Source organism: Acanthisitta chloris, unplaced genomic scaffold (assembly GCF_000695815.1).
Source record: "Acanthisitta chloris isolate BGI_N310 unplaced genomic scaffold, ASM69581v1 scaffold30066, whole genome shotgun sequence".
NCBI lineage: Eukaryota > Metazoa > Chordata > Aves > Passeriformes > Acanthisittidae > Acanthisitta > Acanthisitta chloris.
Window position 1 is genome coordinate 2,111 of NW_008680317.1, and position 22,528 is coordinate 24,638.

The following is a 22,528-nucleotide window of genomic DNA, read 5'->3' on the forward strand; positions in this document are numbered from 1 at the left end:
TTTTTGGGGTGTTTTTATATCCACAGATAATCTGGAGGTTCATGAGGTTTTAAAAATTAGGATTGATATCTGAATCAAAAAATAGTTCCACCATTGCCCAAAAGAACAATACACTGCAAAATGACAAGAGGAGTTAGTAAGTTCCAGCTTGGGTGCATCAGAGCCAGAAGTGCTCCACCAGAAAGCTTCGCCACTGGACCCTTCCCAGCTGAATGGGGCAGCTGCTGTTTTAAGGGAAGCTGCTGATCTCCGCTGCCTATGGCAGCCAGAGCTGGAGAAGCAGGCTTCAGGCAGCACGGGCTCTGCACCATCTACAGCTTCCGGAGTTGAAACCTGCATCTTAAATGGTCCCTTTGGAAAAAAGGAGGCAGCTGCTGTGAAAGATGCTGTGCAGATACACACTAGATTATCAATGCTGTTGCCAAGCATGCAGAGTGCCATTTCTGGTCTAGCTACGGTTTCCAAGTGACAAGCATGCAGAAAGAATCCCAAGGTAATCCACCCTGGAAGCAACAATGATGTGGACAACTACAACAAACCACCACTCCAAGTGAAAGGCTACAATTACCTGGCACAGTTAACAGCAGATGTTCTTTATCACCAATTTCCTGAGTGTCCAGTTAAATCATCATCTTTCACCAGAAGAGAACTGTTTTCAAGTTTCTTTCCTTAACAGAGAAAACAATTCTAGGACTCCTGTCTACCTCTGACATACTGTCCACAGACAGTCCCTGACTCAAAATTTGACTCTTCAGCAAGTGAATAAACTTCAAATGAAATAGCTGGAACAGAAAAAGAGTTAGATGAAAAAAAATAAAGAAAAAAAAAAACCCCAAAGAAAAAAAAAAAGGCTGTGAAAGCAAGTGATACACAAATAACTTCAGTACCTTCAGATTCAATGACTTCAGGGGGACTATGTTTCCAGGACTCTTCATATAAAAAAATAGAGTGACTTTTCATAAAAAATGTATTTTTACTAAATCCCTGCTAGGCATGTCAGCTACTCTTTTTTTTGGGTGGCCACTTACAGCTGTCACATGCTAAAACTAAAAAGAGCAATGAAATCCATCTCCCTGAAAGAATGCAATATTCAATAATGGATCTGGAAAAAGGATGCATAATAGAGAATATGAAATACATAGGACTCAGCAGAAAAGCAGATTTGAATGGTTCTTTTTATTCAAATGTTTTGAGATCTATTTTTTTATGTACATATATAGGTATACATATAATACTTGCCATATTTGGCAGCTGTTGTACTATGCATACAAGGTAAACAGGAACTTTTCATAACAAAATCTTGTTTAGTCTGATGAGGGGCATGACAAACTCAAGGAGATGCTTAGCTCACTAAAGCTGTTTTTGGTCTTTATGGTTGAATTCTTTCCAGTTTCATTACTTTCAGTATTTTGTGACTTTAAGTCATCCAAGATTTGTTACAACTAACAACATAAACTTTGCCCAAAGTTTTTTTGTTGTTGTCTTTTAAAATTGTAATTCTTCTCTCAATTGCCTTTTTTTTTTTGTTTTATTCCATCTTGTCAGCTCAAGCCGCAAGGGAAATTGAAGCACCTCTGAGCAGATCTCATATGGAGACACGGTGGGTTTCACACATGCACCTTTTTAAAAATAATGCAGGGTCACCCCCTTTGCCACTTTCCAGGCATCAACAGTCAACATCAAGAATTTCCATACAAAAAACATGCCATAATGAGGTCGTAACACATCAGCTATAGAAATAAATGACAGCTTTTGTTTTAGAGAAACCACAAATGAATTAAAATAAAGCAACTCCTTCACGTATGACACACTTATACAGAGGATCTATTTATTCCTGAGCAGGCTGGGAAGTATTCATTAGTGGTCAAGTGGGGGAGAGGGAGGAAAGAAAGAATTTTAAGCTGAAAAATGTATGGCCTGAAAAAGGCACAAAAGACAAAAATATCGAGGCCTTTAGAAAAAACAAAGTAAGCATTATGGGAATCATTTTCAAACTGAATGTGTTTTACAGATCAAAATAGGATTTGGTGTCGATATTAAAATTGAGCATTAAGAAAGTGACACAAGGTATTCAGGAGCAAATTTCTTTTTAACTAACAATAAATCTGAAGAATTTAAATGGAAAAAAGTGTTTAAGAAAAGACATGTTTATCTCTTTAGAACCTTATATTCCAGTGCCTTGAGATATCCAGTATATAAATCTGGGTGTAGAATCAACAGGAATTCCACCTAGAAAACAGTTGGGTTTTTTTACCAGTACTCCTTACATTTCAAGCTAATCTTTAAGACTGGCAAAATTATTTGTTACAAGTATTTAATGTTGAGAGTATGGGCTATGTTTTTTACAGGATTTGTAAAATACATTCTTATCTGCTTGAATGCAGATACATCATCACAGAAGAGACAGTGCATACAATTTACAAGAGAGATTTGCAGTAAAATTTAGAGATACACAACAACAAACATCTCAATATAATACTAACTTGGAAGCCAGGTGCAAGTTTTTCAAACTGTACATGTATTTTTAAAAAGATACTGCCCTTTAAAGTGTTTATATATTGAAGCATTTTCATTAAGATCAAACACTGTTTAAAACCTGTAAAATTATAGCAGCAATATGGGAGAATATCTAAAGCCACATGAACATTAATAATTAAAATAAAATCAAATATGAAATATTACATTACTCAGATGTTTGTGTTAAATAACAAGAATAGGTAACACTCATGTATTTATGCCAAAGCAAAGAATCTGGATTTATTCACTCTATGAACAATACTGTTGTATAGTTTTCAAAGCAGTGTTGACTACTGATTTTCACCAACACCACCCTGGAGTGCATCCTGGAGAGCTCACTTGAATATTTAATTCCAAGTCTGACTATGGACTTTTTTTCATCTTTGCTATAAGAACTAAGGTTGCCTTTAAATATGGATTCCTTAAAATGAGGCTTATTTTATTTACACTATTCAAAGTTTACTTTTCCTTCCAACAACAAAATGTGCAGGAGGATTTACTACATGCTATACAATGTAAAAATAGACTTTAAAAAGTCAGAACAATGCAAGTAAAACTGTACAGTGTTTGTTCCCTGCTCCAGTTCATTGCACTATTAAGTTAAAATGGATGAGTTGTCATGCCCAGACAATTTACTGTAGGATTAGAAAATCCACACACACACAGAGAAGGTAAATGGAAGCTGCTTTAGGTATAGTGCCAAATGAAAAAATACTATGAGTTATATCCACAGAAAGCTTCTCGTCACAGAAAGGAGCATGGCTAATTCTGCAAGGCAGTCCTCTTCATGTAGGACACAGAACTGCAAAAGAACCACAAATACATCTTGATAAACATCAGTGAAATCAGTCTGTACAAAAATGGAATGTATATACTAAATATTTAAATGTTGGATTCTACCCTATTAGTAACACAGTAAAATCTAGAAATCAATTGAAACTGGCAATTAAGATATCAGCCTCTCTCAAAAGATAATTGACACAACCCACTATCTTTAACTAATATTACCCAGAAATGAGTCAACTAAAGGTCATGTCTTACGCAGTGCTTTTTGAGGTGCTCTATCAGAAAACAGACCATTAAGTAACAGGTGGTGCATGCAGTTACATTTTAAAAATATGCACTGACAATTTGAGATTCTAACTCTACTTTCTAATTCTGGTGCATGTACTAGAATCACGCAGTGGGAAGCTAAGACATGTCCTTCACGTGTTTCTCATTCCTGTTTCACATGTAAGACACAAACCTCGGAGCAATCCAGCTTTCAAACCAATGCTAGCACAACACAAAAGCAAATAAAGAAGTCAGGTGTAACAATTAAACAAAAGCTTCAAAGGCAAGAAAATAAATGTTCTCATTATCTGAAATACTTGCACAGTTTAAAAACAGAATAAGGTGTAAATTCTTGCCATTTAAAAAAAAAATTATTTTTAAGTCTTTACTTGAAAGATCAGAAATGAAATAGTAATGTTAAAGAGTGAAAATGATTCTGCTTGCATGGCATTTACATTCAGAAAAAGGAGGAAAATAATACTAGACAAATTTTACACAGTTTAGTAAGGAGTAATGTACAGCATATTATTTTTAGCACTGTATTTTTATGTCACAATTAATGTGTAAGGACAATTAAAAACCACAAAGCTTAGCAACAAACATGTCATAACAGCTTACTGTAATGACATATCTGATTTCAAAGGCATTAATTTCACCCATAAATACATATTTATATATTGTTATATAATAGTTGTGTTTTAAGAAAGTCATATTTACACTTGTATCCTTGAACTAATAATCTTGAAATAATGTGTCTAGATGTGATACCAGGCAATCTATCCCTGAAATCTTAAATCTATGTTTATCTACAGGCTAATATTTCACATATATCATTGATTTGTTCTGGAAGTAGCTAAATTAAGGAATTCTTGCTTCCGGCAGATTTCATCAGATATTCTTCATTGCATCTGTAACAATAAAACAAGTTAATTCCCTTTCCTACAATGCTGTCCTCATCTTCTACTTTAAATCTGCTATGAACTTCATCCCAGCAGGTTCTCCCCATATTGCTCCCCTGTTCTCATGCCCCAAAACTGACAGAAGACACTCTAAGTGCCTTTACGTATGTAAATGCATAAGAACAATCTGGCTAACTGGACGTTGGCTTTTCAAAGCAACCGCCATCACCTCAGTACAAAAAGTGTTTTCAGTCCTTCTCCCACCTAGATGCTGTTCCCTACAGTACTTGTGAAACACAGCTACTCCTGCAACCCTTCTTTCTGCCTTGTGGGGTTGAAAGTGGTAATTACTACTTGTGAGACTGAAGAGACACATAGCTGCATGGAGGTATTTTCTTCAGAAAGCAACCCAAACTTGCATACTGCAAGGATTACAGATGTTACTACTACCTGTTGCATTATTGTATTTGGGTAATAAATCATAATGCAGAAAGTCATTACATTATACATACAAGAAGAAAGGCTGAAAGCTTCTTTACAAAGAAATTAAAACCTCAACATGCATAATCAATACAAACACACTTTTATCAAAGGAAATTGTTCCTATTACTGTTGCAACACCTAAAACCAATGCAACTACAAGACATGATAAAAATCTCTCCATCTGCTTTACAGCATAACTTGTGCACAAGAAACTCTGCTGCTTATCTGCTTGTGCAGGCCCTTTCAATGGAAACTAATACAATGTTTTCAAAGCATACTATATTTGTTAAACCATCAAAAAAGGTCAGTAGAAAGATGAGCACAAACAGCAAAACAGCATTTAAATACAGTGACTTTACTAAGATGCCAGCCTCAGTCAGAAGTGTGCTAAGATCAAGAATTTCAGTGTTGATTTGATATTTCTTTCCCTGTCAGCAAATGCATTCCCCCACCTGCTGTCAAATCTGTTTCTACTTCATGACCCCAGTGATAAAATATAATAACAATATTGATACATTAAAATATATTCAGAAAAAAAGTTAAGTACAATTGCAAATGCTGATCAATTTCACGTTACCATCTATTTTAAGTCTAAATCTATAAAATACACTATGAATCACATGCTGGTAGGAGAAGAAGTACAATTCACTTGCAAAGCAAATCACTAAGTCCCTTTCATTTTCAGGATAGAAATGTTCACTGAAAAGTAAAAAACACCAGAACCCCAAAAAAGGAAAAAAATCACCTTGAAAATAACTTAGACAGCAATAAGACCAACAGGAACAAGAGAAGGTTAGATTACTGCACTGCACAAGACTCTACACAGAATATGTACTTAGTCTGGCTTTGGGATGGAGTATACGGTGAGAAGATACTTCCTATGGAAAAGATCCAGAGGAGAGCTAGCTCACCCCTGGAAAGAGGGACTTAATCATGAGGACTAAAATGATGGCATTTTTAGAATTTTGAGGGACACAAGGGGGCAGTAGAAATTGGGAAAAGAGGAAGCTTCAAAGAAAGCAAACACCAGAAAAATGTTTAAAACTAATAGTCCTACTGAGAATTGCACATGGAGCATTTTTTTCTCTTAACATGAAATGCAGTGAGTTGCACTGTTCTTTTTCATTTCTTTATTATACTGGCTTTGCACATCCTATATTCTGAGAATTCCTACTTCCAGCATTTCAGAAGCATTAACTGGTTATGAAAAAGTTCCGGGTCCTGCACTTGGGACACAACAACCTCATACAACACTACAGGCTGGGGGAGGAGTTGTTTGTCAGAAAGGGACTTGGGAGTGCTGGTGGACAGCTGCTCAATATGAGCCAACAAAAGGCCAATGGCATCTTGGCCTGTATCAAGAATAGTGTGGCCAGCAGGACTAGGGAAATGATCGTTCCCCTGTACTTGGCATTGGTGAAGCTACACCTCGAGTACTGCGCTCAGTTTTGGGCCCCTCATTTTGAAAAGGACATTGAGGCGCTGCAGCGAGTCCAGTGAAGGTCTAGAGCACATGTTGTATGAAGAGTGGCTGAGGGAGTTGGGTTTATTTAGTCTTGAGAAGAGGCAGCTCAGGAGTGACCTCACTGCTCTCTACAACTGCCAGAAAGGGGGCTGTAGAGAGGTGAGGAATGGTCTCTTTGGCCATGCCTGCAGTGAGAGGACTAGAAGAAATGGTCATAAGCTGAGATGGGAGATTCAGATTGGATGGCAGGGAAAATTTCTTCACAGTTCGGGTGGTCAGGCACTAGGAATAGGTTGTCCAGGATGGTGGTGCAGTCACCATTCCCTGGAAGTGTTTAAGAGGTGTCTGGATCTGGCACTGGACGATATGATTTAGGGTTTAGGGGCTACAGCAGAGTGGCAGGTTAATGGTTAGGCTTGATGATCTTAGAGGTCTCCTCCAACGCTGATGATTCTATGACTCTAAGATAGTGAATTCTACAAAATACTCTGAAATTTCAGAGAAAATATATAAACTTATTTCACTGTCTTTTTTGTTTTTATCAGAACACTAGTAATGTGCTAAGATTTCTTGTTACATCAACACTTATTTCTTGATCTTACAGTTCCATTTACCTTTCCAGGTTCACAGCATTCTTCTTTTATTTGTCCCATTACATTGTGCCAACAATACTTTGGCAACTGTTAGAATAATGGTATTTTTTCTTCTGTTTTTGCTTCTAAACAATCTAAGTAACTTTTCATCAGTAACTACCAGTATCTGGGCAAGTCTATTATTAACTCTGTGGACAGCCCATAACACAAGCACAAGGCTGCATGTTCTGACTTTTTACATGCCATAGAATAAAAAGACAATGCTGCTTAAAAAAAAAATCATTAGGGGCTTGTAAGTTTTCTTCCTTTGTTCTGTAAAATAGAATATAAAGCTTAAAAGGTTTTACCTGTACAGACAAATGCCAAACTAACTGGATTTTCCATAAAGGTACACATATCCTTCTGTCACATGTAATTCACTGTCTGTTTTTCTGTTGTAAGATTGGAAAAAACGATCCTCAAAGGAACAAGTAGTTAACAGATTTTAACAGAACAAACTATCTTTAATGATATAAATTTACACATTTCAAAATTTCATTTCTTGATTAAACTTAAGAAAAAGCAATAAAATCCATTCAGTGTAAGATAACAGCTGGATCATAGAGTAAAAAAATGTAAAATGAATGCAACTATCACTACACCATATGGATTATTACCACTGGGTCTACAACTTCTTTCAGAAAACAAATTCAAACCCCTAAGTCTTTAGAAAGATTTTCACCTTGCCAAGACACTTTCAGTCTTTGCAGTGAAGAGAGCAGAATCTTCAAAAAGTAGGTCACTCATTACTTGAGAATTTAAGGAGTAGGTTGGAATTTGAGGTACAAAAGCTGAGCTGAAAGTTGACCTAACTGATTCTAAAGAATCACCTAATCTCTAACAAACTTTCAAAATTATTTCCAGACAATAGACAGGTGGCTGGGAGCATTTTATGCCATGAAAGCCTCACTGAGGTTTCTGGCCAGAAGTCTTAGTCGCAGAGAAAGAGAAACAAGGTATAACTTCAGAAAGGACTGGAAGACTTTGCCTGTTCCACAGGACAAATACACATTACAATGTAACACTGACAGCTGAGTTATAAATATTTAACATAATGTCAGCATGGCATATGAAGCTTAGTTAAGGCTGCGCTAAAGTTCTGTAATCACTAGTTTGCCACTGTGCACAAACAGACCCACACAGATGAAGAAAGGCTTGGTTCTGTTCAGTAAGGAAATGGTAGCTGAAGGGAAACTGCCTTTTCCTTTCAATGATGTGATTGCTCTTCATACTGCCACCATTTGAGTTTTACAATTTATAGCTAACAGTGCTTGCATATGATGACCTGTTTGATCCAACACACTTAATGTATGATGCTTTTGTAATTGTCGCATCTAGCTAGAACAACATCCCTGGTGATTTTAGTCATGAGCACGCAGAGGCAGGAGGCAACTTCAGCCCATCCTCGATCATCCTATCATATGTTCAGGTAATCTACTTTTACAAGCCTTCTCTGCAGAAGATTTCTCCATTTCCCAGTCTCTTCTCAGTATCCTAGTAATCTGAAAGTTTTTCTGGATAGCTACATCTAAACATAAGAGCAGACTCTGCAAAGAGCACTATTAATTCCAATCACTTTCTACCAGATAAATTATGAAGAGCAAACAGTTTTAATTACTGACAACAATTCATCCTCTTGAGTCAGATTCTGCTTCACAAAACTGAAGTTTAGTGCCATCATCATTAAAAAAACCTGGACACTAAATGGCTCTCAGCTCATAACCAAATCCATCTGTCTAATTTAAGAAGAATGTTTAGAAAGGGTAAGTAAACAATAGAGAAATCAAAGGCATCAGCTGAAAGGATCCCTGCATTCTTATTGTATGTGGTAGTTCTGCAATTCTACACAAAACTCAGAAATGAACCTCTTCCCACAGCAAGTCTGTTGGAGCTTCTAGAATACTGCATGGCTCTCTTTTCAGATTTTCTGAAGTAACAGCACACTATATGTTATCCACAATTTAAACCTGCAAGTGCTTTCAAATATCTCTGAGATGAGAGCGATTGGAAGTCTGTGTAAGAAATACAAAACTCTTTAAAAATCATATGGAATGAGTTCAGTCAAATGATCATATATTTGAAAAAAATAGTGAGACTTGGAAAGTATGATACCAAAAGAAGAGAAAAACTTTTGCAGCATATGAAAACCAAAATATAATATACATTTGGGTGGCAAATAAAAAAAAGCATCCATCATACTTTGTACAGGTGTTTGTTCAGATCTTGTGAGTTTGATGCATATGCTAACCTTTAAATACTAAAGACAACAGTACCATTTATATGCCAAGAATTAAGTAAGAACATAAGCATTAGTAAGATCTAGGCAAAAATTAAGTCAGAAGAAAAACACATAAAAATAATTTAACAGCCTGGAAACTACCTGGAACAACTCCTTAAAGCTAACGCAGGCAGTGATCTTCAATGTCTGACATTCCATTAATATAGTCAAGTATTAGACTGGAAAATAAATGACTCGTACACAAACTTCTTAAATAAAATGTGAAGGTGCAACAAGTAAATGTAAAATAAGTAATTTTTACTACTGATCAGAAGGTTAATACTTAAAATCAAGCTATAAGCACTTCATGTAGCAAATGCATTACCACCATGGGCACTTTGAACTCTGATTCTGAAAAACCTGTATGTTGGAGGTTTTTAGCTATACCATTTCACTTCATAAGCCAGACTTCTTTGCTCCTGCTGATGTCCTTCAGCTGTTTGAAAACACAGTGCATACTTTGCTATATTATACTATTACAAACAAAATAAGCATGTTTTATTCATTAATTATATGCTGAGAAACCTTGGACAAAATAGAATATAAATGAGAGCTGTGTTTGATAGAAGGGCTACATAATTCATGAATGGTGCAGGGTCACTCCTTTCAAATACACCCTACATGTACATTAAGTTAAGTTAGAATAAAATGAAATCCCTGCTAAGAAACATACTCACCCTTTAAAATATAGTCTGTTAACAAGCTTGGCACTTTCTCGCTATCCTCTTTCATGGCATGCAGAACTAAAGGATAAAAAGAAAAATCAGATATTTAGTCATAAATTAAATGCAACACTCAAAACAAATACCATGGAGCTGTTTCAAGCACTCATAGGGATATTACTACCAGATTAGTAAGAAAACTCTTAACTGAAATATGAGAGGATACAATAATACACATCACATCTCCACCTTTCACTTGTGTAATTCTCACTGAACTCCACAGGACATGGACACAAGAATCCCATTTCATGTGGTTAACTATTGCAGTAAAATGTCACCAATCATAAGAAAAACAACAAAAAGCATCTCTTCCCTATAAAACAAAAAAGAAAGTCACTACATCCAAAACTAGAATATGCTACCAACTACTGATGGACTGGAAATCTTAGGCCAAAAAAGTATGCTCCATTACTTAACATCTTTGATCTTCACTCCAAATCATGGAACAATGACACTTTTCTGGAGTAACACTGCTCTGAGTGATTCTGTGAAATTAGTAGTGTGTTTTTCCCCCCTGAAATAGTGAATGTTAGCTGCTGTAGCTTAGGAAAATCTTAAATACATGACTGAATTTGGCATTAACTTAGAATAATGCCAAAATGCCATTTTTGTGACTTATATGAAGTCACTATTGTCCATCTTGCCTATTTCTGAGGAACGAAAAACACAAGGACTAGCTCAACTTGACACATGTAAGCTTGTCTGCTAGCCCATCAAGAAAAATGCCAACAATCCTTTATAAAAAGTGCTCTGGACATGACTGAAAACACAGAATTACACTGAATAGTGATATTTAACAAACTCTAAATTCCTCATGTGAGACTCTAAACTCAAATTATAGTAAGTGTTTTATTTCAATTTCTACATTGAAACAAGGCATTAGTGTCCATAACTGTGGAGTAATACACAGCTTTGAAAGAAAAAACAACTAAACAACCCTGAACACCTGCTTTACTGTCTGCCTTAACAACAGCAGAGAGAGTGAGTCAAATCTGCAACCGAGTCACAGTTCCAACCAGCCTACAGAAGCCAATACTGTTACTACTCTTTACAATACATTTGTACAAGACATTTTGTTAATAAACCATCAAACAACACCAAGTGTTTTCAGGAGGCTTTAACCTCTCTCTGCTTAATACTTTCAAGTGAAATTTAAATATGGCAAGAGAATAAAATTTCACTGCAGGAATAAGCACAAAATGAGAAACTTGTTTGTCACAAAATAAGTGTGAATTAACATCTAAAGGGGCCTAGTGTAGAAAAATAAAGAGAATTTGATTCCTGCTTAAGCATTTCATTTACTGCAGAATTTACACAATATTTATTTTCTCTTTTCAGGAAACAACCAATGAGCCTTTTACCACCCCTCAGTCTCCTGTGGAACCACAGACCGGTGCTGCTGAAAATCACCTTAAGACACAGTTAGGTCCAAATCCCTGCACTGAGATGTGGTCAAATACATTGACACACTCTCCCATCTATCCTTAAACTTTTCCTATGAATGACAAATGAAGAAGATGTCATTGACTCCCAGGAATGCTCTGTTGTATTAAATCAGCTTAACAAGTAATTTTAAAAAACACAACCTTGAATTTTAACCTTGTTTGGAAAATTAGAATTTAATAAAAAAGCAATAAACAATCAGAAGACTGAGAACTTCTAAACAATTTCGAGGATCTGGCCTGAAAAGATGTGAAGAACAGAATGCTTTTTGACAAAGCATTGCCAAAACTCTGTTTGATTTGGAATTCCTAATTATCAAATTAAAAACCTCCCACCCCCACCAAAACCACAGAGAGAAGCAGGCAATCAAGGGCAATCATTATGCAACTACTCGTGTCTTGACATCCACTCCAATTTTTGAAAGTCATGACAATAACCTCAATAAAGCACATCAAATTTAAACAAGCTGGGGTATATGAGGTACTACAGACAGAATTGCCAAATTACATGACATGCAGCATTTTCCATAAGGCCTATCTGTCAAAATAAAGTGAGAACATTTACTTTCCCATACATACAAGCTTTTAGCCTTCAGGGTTTCAGAGAACAGCTAGAAAACAAACATACCATGAAGGCTCAGGAAACAGGTTAAGCTATGGTTGAAAATCAGCAACTTTACATACATGCCACAGGGTAAGGGGGAAGACATAGCTGCATGGATTCATTGGTTTTGAGCAACCACAGCTGGAAATACAAAGAGGAAAGGATCAGTGGGGGAAGTTCATATGCTCACTTTTGGTTAATGTTTGAAGATCTTCAACAGATGGAGGACCGTTTTTCTTCTCATAAGGAATGACGGTTGTTAAGTACTGTCAAAGGAAAACAGAGTTACTTGACAGTCCGTTCACGCAACTTTGTTGCTTGCATTTTATTTTGCAAAAACTGTGGCAGCTGAAATTGTTAGCCACAAAGAACTGTATTTCACAAGAGATCAAGATTCTACCTTTCCTATACCAAAGCTTTTATCACAGAAGTCAACTTCTGTTATTTTTTTTTTTACTACATTATGTGGCCACTTTAGAAGTCATGCAGCTAAACACTGAAAAAAAAAGTAGTAAAAAACCAGGAGCTATTTACAGTATAAAGTTTCTCTGTTAGGTTTCTTCCTCAGTGCCTATGCACATCACTAGTGAAATCTTTCCTCTTCTCGCTTCAGAAGTCCTTCATATATTTAAAGTAGTTCTTACAATCAAATAAAAGCTCAAAGAACAACTTTCCTATCACCTTCTCTCAAACAAGACTATACATGCAGATGAACAATTGTCAAACTTGCTCTTAAAAAAAAAGAAGTGTATCATGTGAGTGCCATGAGTTGTACCAAAAAACGGAAGGTAATTCTTTCTTTCCAAGAGGTACATATTTAAAAAAATATATATTTCCAGGTAGATGTTGCCTTCAAGTAACTCGGGAAACTAGTAACAGTCACCTTTTAAAAGGATTCCAGAGCACAACTGCCACAGGCTATGGGGATGCCTTAAGTAAGGCATTCAGGTGTGCAGAAATGTGCTAACAAGTATTTGGGGGAAAAACCCTAAGAAAAAATAATCTTCAAACTCAGCACATACTGTGCTTGAAGAACCTCAAAACAGCTACAACTTTCTCTCAGTGACTAGTTAACTCTTACTGATAATGTGAAATATTACAAGGATATTAACCAGTCAAAGAGCATTGCCCAGCCCCAGCTCTGAAGGTGATCCAGCTCTCTGTGGAAAGAAAACTAGGCTGCCTGGCAGTTAAGTGAAAATGAATACAGACAGATTTCACCTTCTGCTGCTATACACTTCCAACCAAAAAGAACAAAGCAAGCCTAATGAAACGTAAGACCCTATCATCTGGAATTTGATTTAAATGGTCAGCTTTAATAATTGAGTGTGCTAACAGATTGTTTCAAACCACCTGCACTGTTCTTCTCTTTACTGAAATCTTTCATTATTTTCATACCTTCAGTGCAACCAAGATATATTTCCAAATTCTTGAAGCAACCCTGTTGCTCTTATATTAAATGCATTTTAGGTGACATCTTACTTTGCAGCCTGTTTGAATGCATATTCAAGTGGTCAGCATTTCGAAAGTACTGAAAACACTGGAATTTTCCCTAATGGAAAAGACTTCCAAATTCTCCATCAATTCAATTTTTAAGAATTTAACAGCAACTTTATTCTGGGTTGACAGAAGGCAGTAGGCAAAGTAACCCTCAATCTCTCATTCAACCTGAGATCTATGTAATTTTCCATGGAACAATCAGAAAACATGTTCTATACAAGGTACAAGGTCTCCTTCTCTCCTAGTAATTGCACTTCAGCTAGAGTCAAGTGTAACCCAGACTCTGGTGAAGAGGTTCACTTTGCAGAAGGAGACAGAGTGTTGCCAAACACAGCTATAACCACTGCCACGTTTACAGCAGCATCATGCACCTCATGCTCAACCAGATCATCTGCCTCACAGCCAAACAGACTCAGTTCTGTGTCACTTAACTGAACGTATTGTACAGGATGTCCTGACACCTCACCAAGACCTTCTGCAAACACAGTGTGCTTTTCTCCCTCCCTTTTCCTTTGACATTTTCTCACATTCAGTTAGCAGAGGAAAGCACACAATGATTCTTGGGAAACAGTCAATTTTCAATTTACTTTCCAGCAGATGTAACCCACAAGCAGCACCAGAGAACTGCCCTCTTAATAAAATTACCAGAATCGATAGCTAGATATAAGGCTGTTAAATCTGCAAATATCGGACCTACTTACTCAGAAATCAGATCCCTGGCTGTCTTTTCCACCCTTCAGGACTATGTGACATTCTACCCTTTACCTAGACAAACTACTAGGACACCAAATACCAATTATCCCGTTTTCCTTCTCCTGTAAACTCCACCTTCCATTTTTCCTCACTAATAGTAATAGTTACAAAAAAATAAAAATTTCTGTTTCCAGACGTTACTATTCTTTTTCTCATCAATACTTTGCAGCTCTAACAATCAGTCTCTATAATAACACTATAAATACTAATTCCCTGAATGGCAGTGTGAAGGATAACACATTGTGAAAAGGAAGAAAGAGTGACTCAAGTGTAGCTTACTGACATGACCAAGTGTTAAATCTACTGTGACCTCTGAATTTTTGAAGCAGATTTGATTATACGATAAGCAGTGTTACTCACTACAATTTGTAATCACCTATAAAAGTGTCCAATATGCCTGAAAATTGAAATGAAGATAACTATCTTGAATTTTCTTCTGGAAATATGATCACAGAAAGAGCTACCAACATTTCAATGGCTTTAATGCAGTTGGTGGGTTGTATGTTCCCCAACTCCATTATCAGTTGGGAACAGGTTGTTCCTAGTGGATGTCTCTCTTTAAATGTTGAAAAACTCCAAGTAATTTCAGCTTATGTTCCAAAACACACACACACAAAAAAACTACTAAAATTTAAAAAAAGAAAGTACTCACTATCATAGGGTAGCAGAAGGTGGTAAATACCTTTACAATTAAAGACTGAAAAGAGCTCTGAAGTAAAAGTACAAACTTGTCATAAACTTTATGTTGTGACCTTGTGTAGGAGCTTCTGCCTTCCAACATACACAAAAAAAATTGTCTGCTCTTGTTTTTTTGACCACAATTCCAGACTGTTAACGAACTCTTCCCTGCTAGCAGAAAACATCTGAATGTGAGTTTATAATGCAAATACACCCTGAAAAAGCACTCAAATTAATATTCTGAGAGTAGCACTAAGGAACTGAATTTCTGATACTTGTTTTGCTTTGCAGCTTGCTGCAATAAGGTGACACCAGTGTTTCAAAAGCAGGGCCAGGGTTTCGTAATGTTACAAAAAAAAACCCCCAAACAAACAAACCTAGCAAAGGAAAAAACTCCCAAACAGAAAACAAATGTCATAGAAAAATGGATTTCCAGGAATAATTCATAACAGAGCTAGTATTCTTGCCTACCATCCTCCCCTACTTTTCAATTTAAATTCATGTTATTTCCATTATTTGCTTTAGGATAGAGGAGGGAAAAAACCCCCTTAACCCTGCTAACAAGGATATAGTATAAGTTAAATCAGGGGAAAGGTGTGATCAACATGAAGAATAACATTAATAAATTAACTCAAAAATGACTAGAAGAGTTATCCACAGTGTCATTGTTAACTTATGTTTATGCTACTTATGTCTAGATAGGAAGAAAAGATACATATAAAGAAAGCCTTTAAACCAGAAGTATGAGGGGGTGGCCTAGCTAAATATCTTTACTCTATGAAAATACATTATATTTAAAATAGCTAAAGATACAGGTAAACAGCTGCAATTTATCATTAAATAGTAAAGATAACAAAGGAAAAAAACCCAACAGCACAGCTACAGCTTTACTAGTACTGAGATACTGTGAGTGATAAAAACTCTTATTAGGTAAGCTCTGTGCACGGGTTCAAGATCTCCAGAGCTGGGAACAAATAGCTGGATTGATGCATTCATCAGCTCTCGTACATACAGCTTGCCTAAGAAAGTGGGTAAGTCAATGATTTCCAACCTCATGATTCTGGAATGATTTGAGAGGAGTTACTTTACATCCCAAAACTTCTCTGCAGGATACAACACTCATCTTTCAGACAAAAGCCTAATCAGCCTTGACTTCTAAACTACCAGGCAATTTATTACCTCAATGGACTTCTCACCAGGGAAAAAAAATAAGTAAGTCTAATGCACTCCTCTGACACAACTACATAAACCATAATGGGTGGGGAAGAATTAAATAAGGTGAAATACCAATGCATTGTAACATGTGCCGAAAGTCTAAACAATAGCATAAGCATTAACAGTTTACTAAAATATAGAATGCATTTAATAAAACACATACTACGGTTCTGAAACAGGTAAGTATTACTTTGAAATCAGGCAAAAGAATCTTACGTCTTAGGTCCATATGACATCTACATGATATCCACTGAAGCTGTGGCTGTTATGTGCTCTACATTTCAACATTTAAATAGTCAGTGAAAAGACACAAACTTGCCTATGGCTCATGTATTTCATATCAGTAATCTGCACTGCACACATTTGGCTGCTTCACGTAGTTTTCAAAGGCAAAAGACACACAATATGCATTTTCCAGATGCTACTCTGAACATCCGAAGAAAAAAACCCAAAACCTTTTTTCAGTTGGAGGTATTATCCAAGTCCTTAATGCTGAAGGCTGAAATGCTGTATCTAATCTGACATATATTCTTTGGAAGGATATTAGATTTTTTAGAGACATGCAATGTATCTGCAGCATGCATTATGCCAAAACAGATTTATAGACTGAGGTAAGAAATAAGGGTTATTAGCTCAGTGAATTGGGGTATCAAGTCCTGACTCTCTTGCACTGTTGAGGAGAGAAAGGGACTGTTGGCTGACCAGAGTCCCAAGGCAGGGAAGGAGTAGAGATTCCAACATTTTATCCTATTTTTTCCTGTCTCAGCATTTAACTACTGACAATTTTCAAGATCTCATCTCCTACCAAAAGTGCAGGCAAAGACTGAGAAAAAAGAGAGAAGATAGCCCAGCACCTGTTTCTCTCCACCCGAGTTTCCAAACGTGTGGCGGAAGCCATTCTGTATGACATTTGAGATCCCTTCCATGCTGAAGCGCTAAAAGTAGTGAAAACACAGCAGAAAGAAAAAAAAGGGACAGAGAAAAGTTCAGAAGACTATTAATCAGCATTTATCAAGACTGAAAGACAAATGACAAAGACAAGCACTAAGATGTATTTCAGCACATTTCTATTTTTTCATTCACGTACTCATTACTGTAATTAAAAAGTTAACCTTATAACGGCAATTAAGCAGTATTTCTGCATCAAAATACTTCCAAACAAAATCTTCACACTGCAGATCCCATAATCAAGACTTGCCTTTTAAGGTTGTTTCATCTTGAAATGTAAAATATAGCATTTTTGAAAGTTTAGTCCACAGTAAAATCTCCTCTAACTTCTGTGTTTAAACTATATACATTTAGAGACACTGTTGATACCATTTTTTCCAGATATTAAGCACCTACTAGAAAAACTGTTCAGAGGCAGAGACTTGCAGCTTTGAAACATTTTATGCTTTCATGCTTCCTTTTTCACAACCAAAGCAACAATTAGCATTTCCCTTTTTCTGCAATATGATAAAATATACACAGTCAATAACACACCCATATTGATTTCAAGCTCCATTACATGGAATCATGGAATCCAAGAAAAGAAAAAATAATACATAATCCAACCACAGTTTTTTCTCTTGAACTTCATAATCCTTTTTGCTTGCTGGAGAAGACAAGGTAAAAACAAAAAATCAAAATAATTTTGATGTTTAGCATGCGATACAAAAACCAGCGACTGACAGGAACACAAAAAGAAGAAACTGTCAAGCTGCCAACACAGGGCAGTATGATGAGCACACCTCAGAATGTTTATTTTAATGCATTTATTTATGGGAGGGGGAATAAAATGTGCTGGAATACACTATTCATTTGCTTTCTATAGCACAGCCAGGTCAGTAAGGACACAGATGTTGCCAAAGACATCTTAACCCTTTGAAAATATCCTACTTAAAGGAACTAGTATTTTCAAACCCTGACTATTTTTAATTGCTTCCCAGTTTTCCCTTGTGAGAGAGGTAAAAGTTTTTACAAGTCTTAAGACAGTAATTTATGCAAAGACTGTATCAAGGACAAAGAATTAAAATATCTGTTTCTCAAAATTCAGTTATAGTATCCACAGGAGATTCTCAGAGTATGAAAATTTGACTCTGACTCCAAACTTCGTGTTTAAATGAGACTTAATTATAGTTAATAAAATTAGTAATTTATAAATGATTTATTACCAAAAACTCACTCTTCACAAAGTTGCCCGAACATACTGTCTGTATGCAATTCTCAGCACTTTCTCCAGGAAAAGGAACAATGAACCTTGCAGCTCATTGTGGGACAGGGCTCTCAAATCTGTCCTTGGTGACAGGGTAAGCTATTTTCAAAGGAATCTCACACACACATGCAGCCTACAGTCTTACTTGTGAGTTAGTCTGTATTATGAAGCAACCAAATACATGTACAGTTGTACCTGAAACCATCATTCAAGTTTCTAAACTTGAAACTAACCAGAATAGCTTATGAATCACTTGACTCAAGTTTCAAAGCAAAATATTTTTCTTTCCAGGCAGAATAACACTTTTCATTTTTCCATGACTGAGAACCAAAAAGGAGCAACTTTTAACTGTGCTCTTGTAAAAGGATGACAATTTTATATGGTTTTCCAGACATCACCTTCCAGGACTTCCATTAAAACTTAGCTACACACACACATTTTTCACTAGACAGAAGAGAACAAAACTCCATTTGGATTATATCACGGGTATCTCACTCCTGTAACTTTAAAAACAGATTCTGAAGTATTAGTATTTCATTATAAATGTTTATTCCTGATATTTGAAAAGCAAACCCCAAAACCTTCTGATGTCAAACTGAAGCATTCTTTCTGGGTTTAGCCAGTATCTACAAAACCACATTTTCTGCATCCCATAAGAGGCACTAAGAAATTCCAACATGAATATCTCACTTAAATATTTAAAAATTATATTAGACATATAAGAAGGAAAAACTTGCATTTACAAGCTAATAATCTAGTTTCTTTTGCTCTCTGATTCCTCTTATTCAACTCTGCCTGAAAGACATTTTTCCTTCTGTTGCTATGTTCTGTAAAGAACAAAATTATCTTCTCCATGTACACCTGCACTACAGTTTGGCCTCACCCGTCTCTTGTTGGACATGGTGACTCTGCCACTGGTTAAGAGATATCTGGGGCAAGACTTCACTTTCTTCCTACCTAAAAACCAACATGGATCAATAAATATCTGTACAACTGCAACAACAGTAACACTCAATTTCCTGCACAACCAACAGTGGTACACACATTGTAAAACTCACAGAGTGAAACCAAACAGATAAATGAGTTCCCCTACTGACAAGAGAACACAGAACAGCACATCCAAAGACAGTATTTTTTCCCAAGAAAGGTATGCTGGTTCCAGGCTAATTTGCAAACAGTTAAAAATAATCTTTTTATTGAGTATGAGCAGAGTAAAATACTGTATGACCTCGTGAAAAAAATTTCTCAATAGGACGTGCCTAAGACTTGTTTGCCAATGAAGGCATGGAAGCAGGTGTACCAGGGATCTTCACACAGTCTAGGACTACTACTTCCCACAGGGGAAAAAAAAAATTAAATGTATAAAAAGTTATAAAAAATTCCTTACTGTTCCAGGCATATGACCTCTCTCTTGCTTGCCATTCTGAGGACTACCATTTTTCAGCTTCTTTTTCTTCTTTGCTGTTTCTTTGTGTTCTCTCTGCTTGTTTTGTACTTCAATGAGGACAGAAATGAAGCTGTTTTTCACTTCCTTCTCAAACTCCAACTCATCTCGTAGAGCCAGCTGCTGCACCAGTTCCTCAGAATAATCCTTAATAGCAGTCTCAATTTCTTCTAGCAGTTCATTTAACTCAGCAACAGACAATCTTTTTACTCCTACAAATAGTTCATACAGAAAGTAATCTGTCAAGATTTTAAGCATGAGAATACTTGTGGGTATTACAAGAAAAAAGTACTCTGAAATTTCTCAAAACAAAAAAATTCAGCTCTAAAACTACATAGAACAAAACAATAGTCCTAAAGGAATAAACACATCTCATAGGCAACAATATTAGCAACAAGAAGATAGTTAAACTTTCTTCCTATTTCTGAGAAATGAGACAATCTGCAAATGTGAAGAGCATGTTGATAATTAAGGAAGCTGAGGTAAGTGCCAAATTTCTGACACCTCTGTTAACTATTACTTTCCACCTGCACACACTGTTCAAACTAAAAGACCTTCATATTTTCTGACACAACAATCAAAACTTTGTCATTTCTGGAACCCTTGGATTTTTCAGTAATACAGAAATTACACTCTATGAGCTAGGAAATCTTCTTGTGGACACTAAGGTATGCATGCATATTAATAAAATCTTGTGCTAAAGTTTTATGATAATATTTTCAGATGTATTTAGCAAAAAAAAAGAGGAAAATCCTCCATATTTTCTTTGTCTGTTTGGATTGTAGTCCATGGCTTTGTACTACCTAAAACAAAAACCTAGATCAGTATCAGCTGACAGGCTCATTTCAATCAGAAATAAACATTACTAGCTTTAAGAAAGCATGAGACTGAATTGATCAAAGCTAAATCAGAAGCTTGTAAAATGTCAGTTTGGAAAGAAAAAACCCCAAACAACCAGGTGCGCATTTTAAAGGCACTACTGGGCCTTGTGTTACAGAGTGAAATTCTAACCAAGAAAATGTTCTAAGGCTTGCTTAGGGTAAAATTGAGCACGTTCTTGGAGGACTGCTTTTTGTTCCAATTTAAGTCTCATGCATTTAGGAAGTTACTAAGTCCCAGCAGTTCCTATATCAAAGAACGTAATTTTTGCTGTCATTTGACAAACAGGTAGTCCTGATTACACTGATGGGTACAATCTGTTCAAGGACACTGCATGTCCTTAAACGTTTGCAGTTATTTAGTTTCATGTCTAAAAAAATTCTTGCAAGGGAAAGTACCTACAGACAAGTGTTGAAAAATACAAATAAGGCCACAAACTATGAAAAAAGCATAGCTCTTAGAAGCATAACAAGCAGTAAGTGAAATGTGGATTTTCTCTCTAAAATTATAGCATGGAAAATTGACTGAAGAAAGCTTCTTGTCACCTAAGAAAAAGCAATGAAACATGTTAAGACAATTCCCTGTCAAGGAGCTACAGTTTTTGAGAGGAGCTTAGGCATTAAAGTCTGTTCAAACTTTGTAACAGCACCATATGCTTAAAGATGTGATTTTCAAGTAGTCTGAACTATTCATTGCCTATACTGCTGTTTAAACTGTTCTAACTATGCAGCATGCAGGCTATGGCCTCTACCCATAACACAGATCTTGTCTGTGCTCACAGTCAATGCACAGACCACAGCAGGTCTTACCACAGCAACAACATTTTGCAAAGTCAACTCTGGCTGTCAGCAGTAGCAATTAGCAACATCAACTCAAACACGAGCAGGGGGAAGAAAGCTCAAGATTATCTGGTGCTCTGTGGGTGCAAGTCGCAGAATAGGCCTTATAGTCTGTGATACTCAGCGTACTCTGCGGCAAAAATGAATATGAGTTTCACATGCATTCAGTACATAGGACAGTCTAAAAAGCACTGGTTTGGTTTTCAGAGAACTCATGAGTCCTAGCACTTAAGAACCAGCCTCACAGCCTCAGAAACAATTCTTCCAAAAAAGGTGCAGGTTACCCAACTGCAATCCTGACTTGTTTATGATAGATCATTTGTCATTATCAAAGCCTACAAAGGGCTACATAGGAACCACTCAGCTGGTGCAGGTGAGTGAAGACAGAGGAATCTGAATGCTGAAAACTACATGGATTGAAAGTTAGATATACAGGCTATAGAACTCACTTGTGCAAGAAAAGTTGTAACTGGCTTTATTTTTGGACTACCTTAATACATGTCTTTTCCGAACTGAGATAAAAGTAAATACAAGTTTTAATTTCCTGCTCTCAATCCTAAACATGAAGGCCTCTGATCTGTCTTATAAAAGCCAGACAGTTAATAGGAAAAACCTGCAAAAATTTCAGAGATGCAGACCAATTCTGAACCACCTCCACACACTAAAAGAGGTAGCAAGAGCTTTTAATGAAATAGTGACCTGCAAGACACAAAAGCAAGATTTTGAGGAACTGGCGAAGCACAGTTAAATTATCTGTCAAAGTAATTCAAGGCACTGTTTGATCAAGACTGACCTTTAAACCATAAAGATGCAATGGACAAGACTGACTCCTGAGGCAAAGCAAAATAACTATGATATGAAATACCAAGCAAGCTTGATTAGCTCCAAACTGAAAGACATATGGAACTGTCAAGAAAACAGGAAGCCCTGC

The 22,528-nt window shown here is 36.4% G+C and overlaps 1 protein-coding gene across 1 annotated transcript in view; it reads right to left on the bottom strand.

Moving 5' to 3' along the window:
• Nucleotides 1-2,598: 2,598 nt before the first annotated feature.
• The window catches only part of FEZ2 (fasciculation and elongation protein zeta 2 (zygin II)), a gene marked incomplete at its 5' end in the record, with an annotated part of 26,157 nt that continues 6,227 nt past the window's right edge, over nucleotides 2,599-22,528 (bottom strand). The window contains 5 exons of the mRNA XM_009077665.1: nucleotides 2,599-3,319; nucleotides 10,005-10,070; nucleotides 12,286-12,361; nucleotides 17,096-17,176; nucleotides 19,823-20,091. Of these exons, the coding sequence (XP_009075913.1) occupies nucleotides 3,303-3,319; nucleotides 10,005-10,070; nucleotides 12,286-12,361; nucleotides 17,096-17,176; nucleotides 19,823-20,091 (509 nt within the window). The remainder of the gene's footprint in view (nucleotides 3,320-10,004; nucleotides 10,071-12,285; nucleotides 12,362-17,095; nucleotides 17,177-19,822; nucleotides 20,092-22,528) is intronic.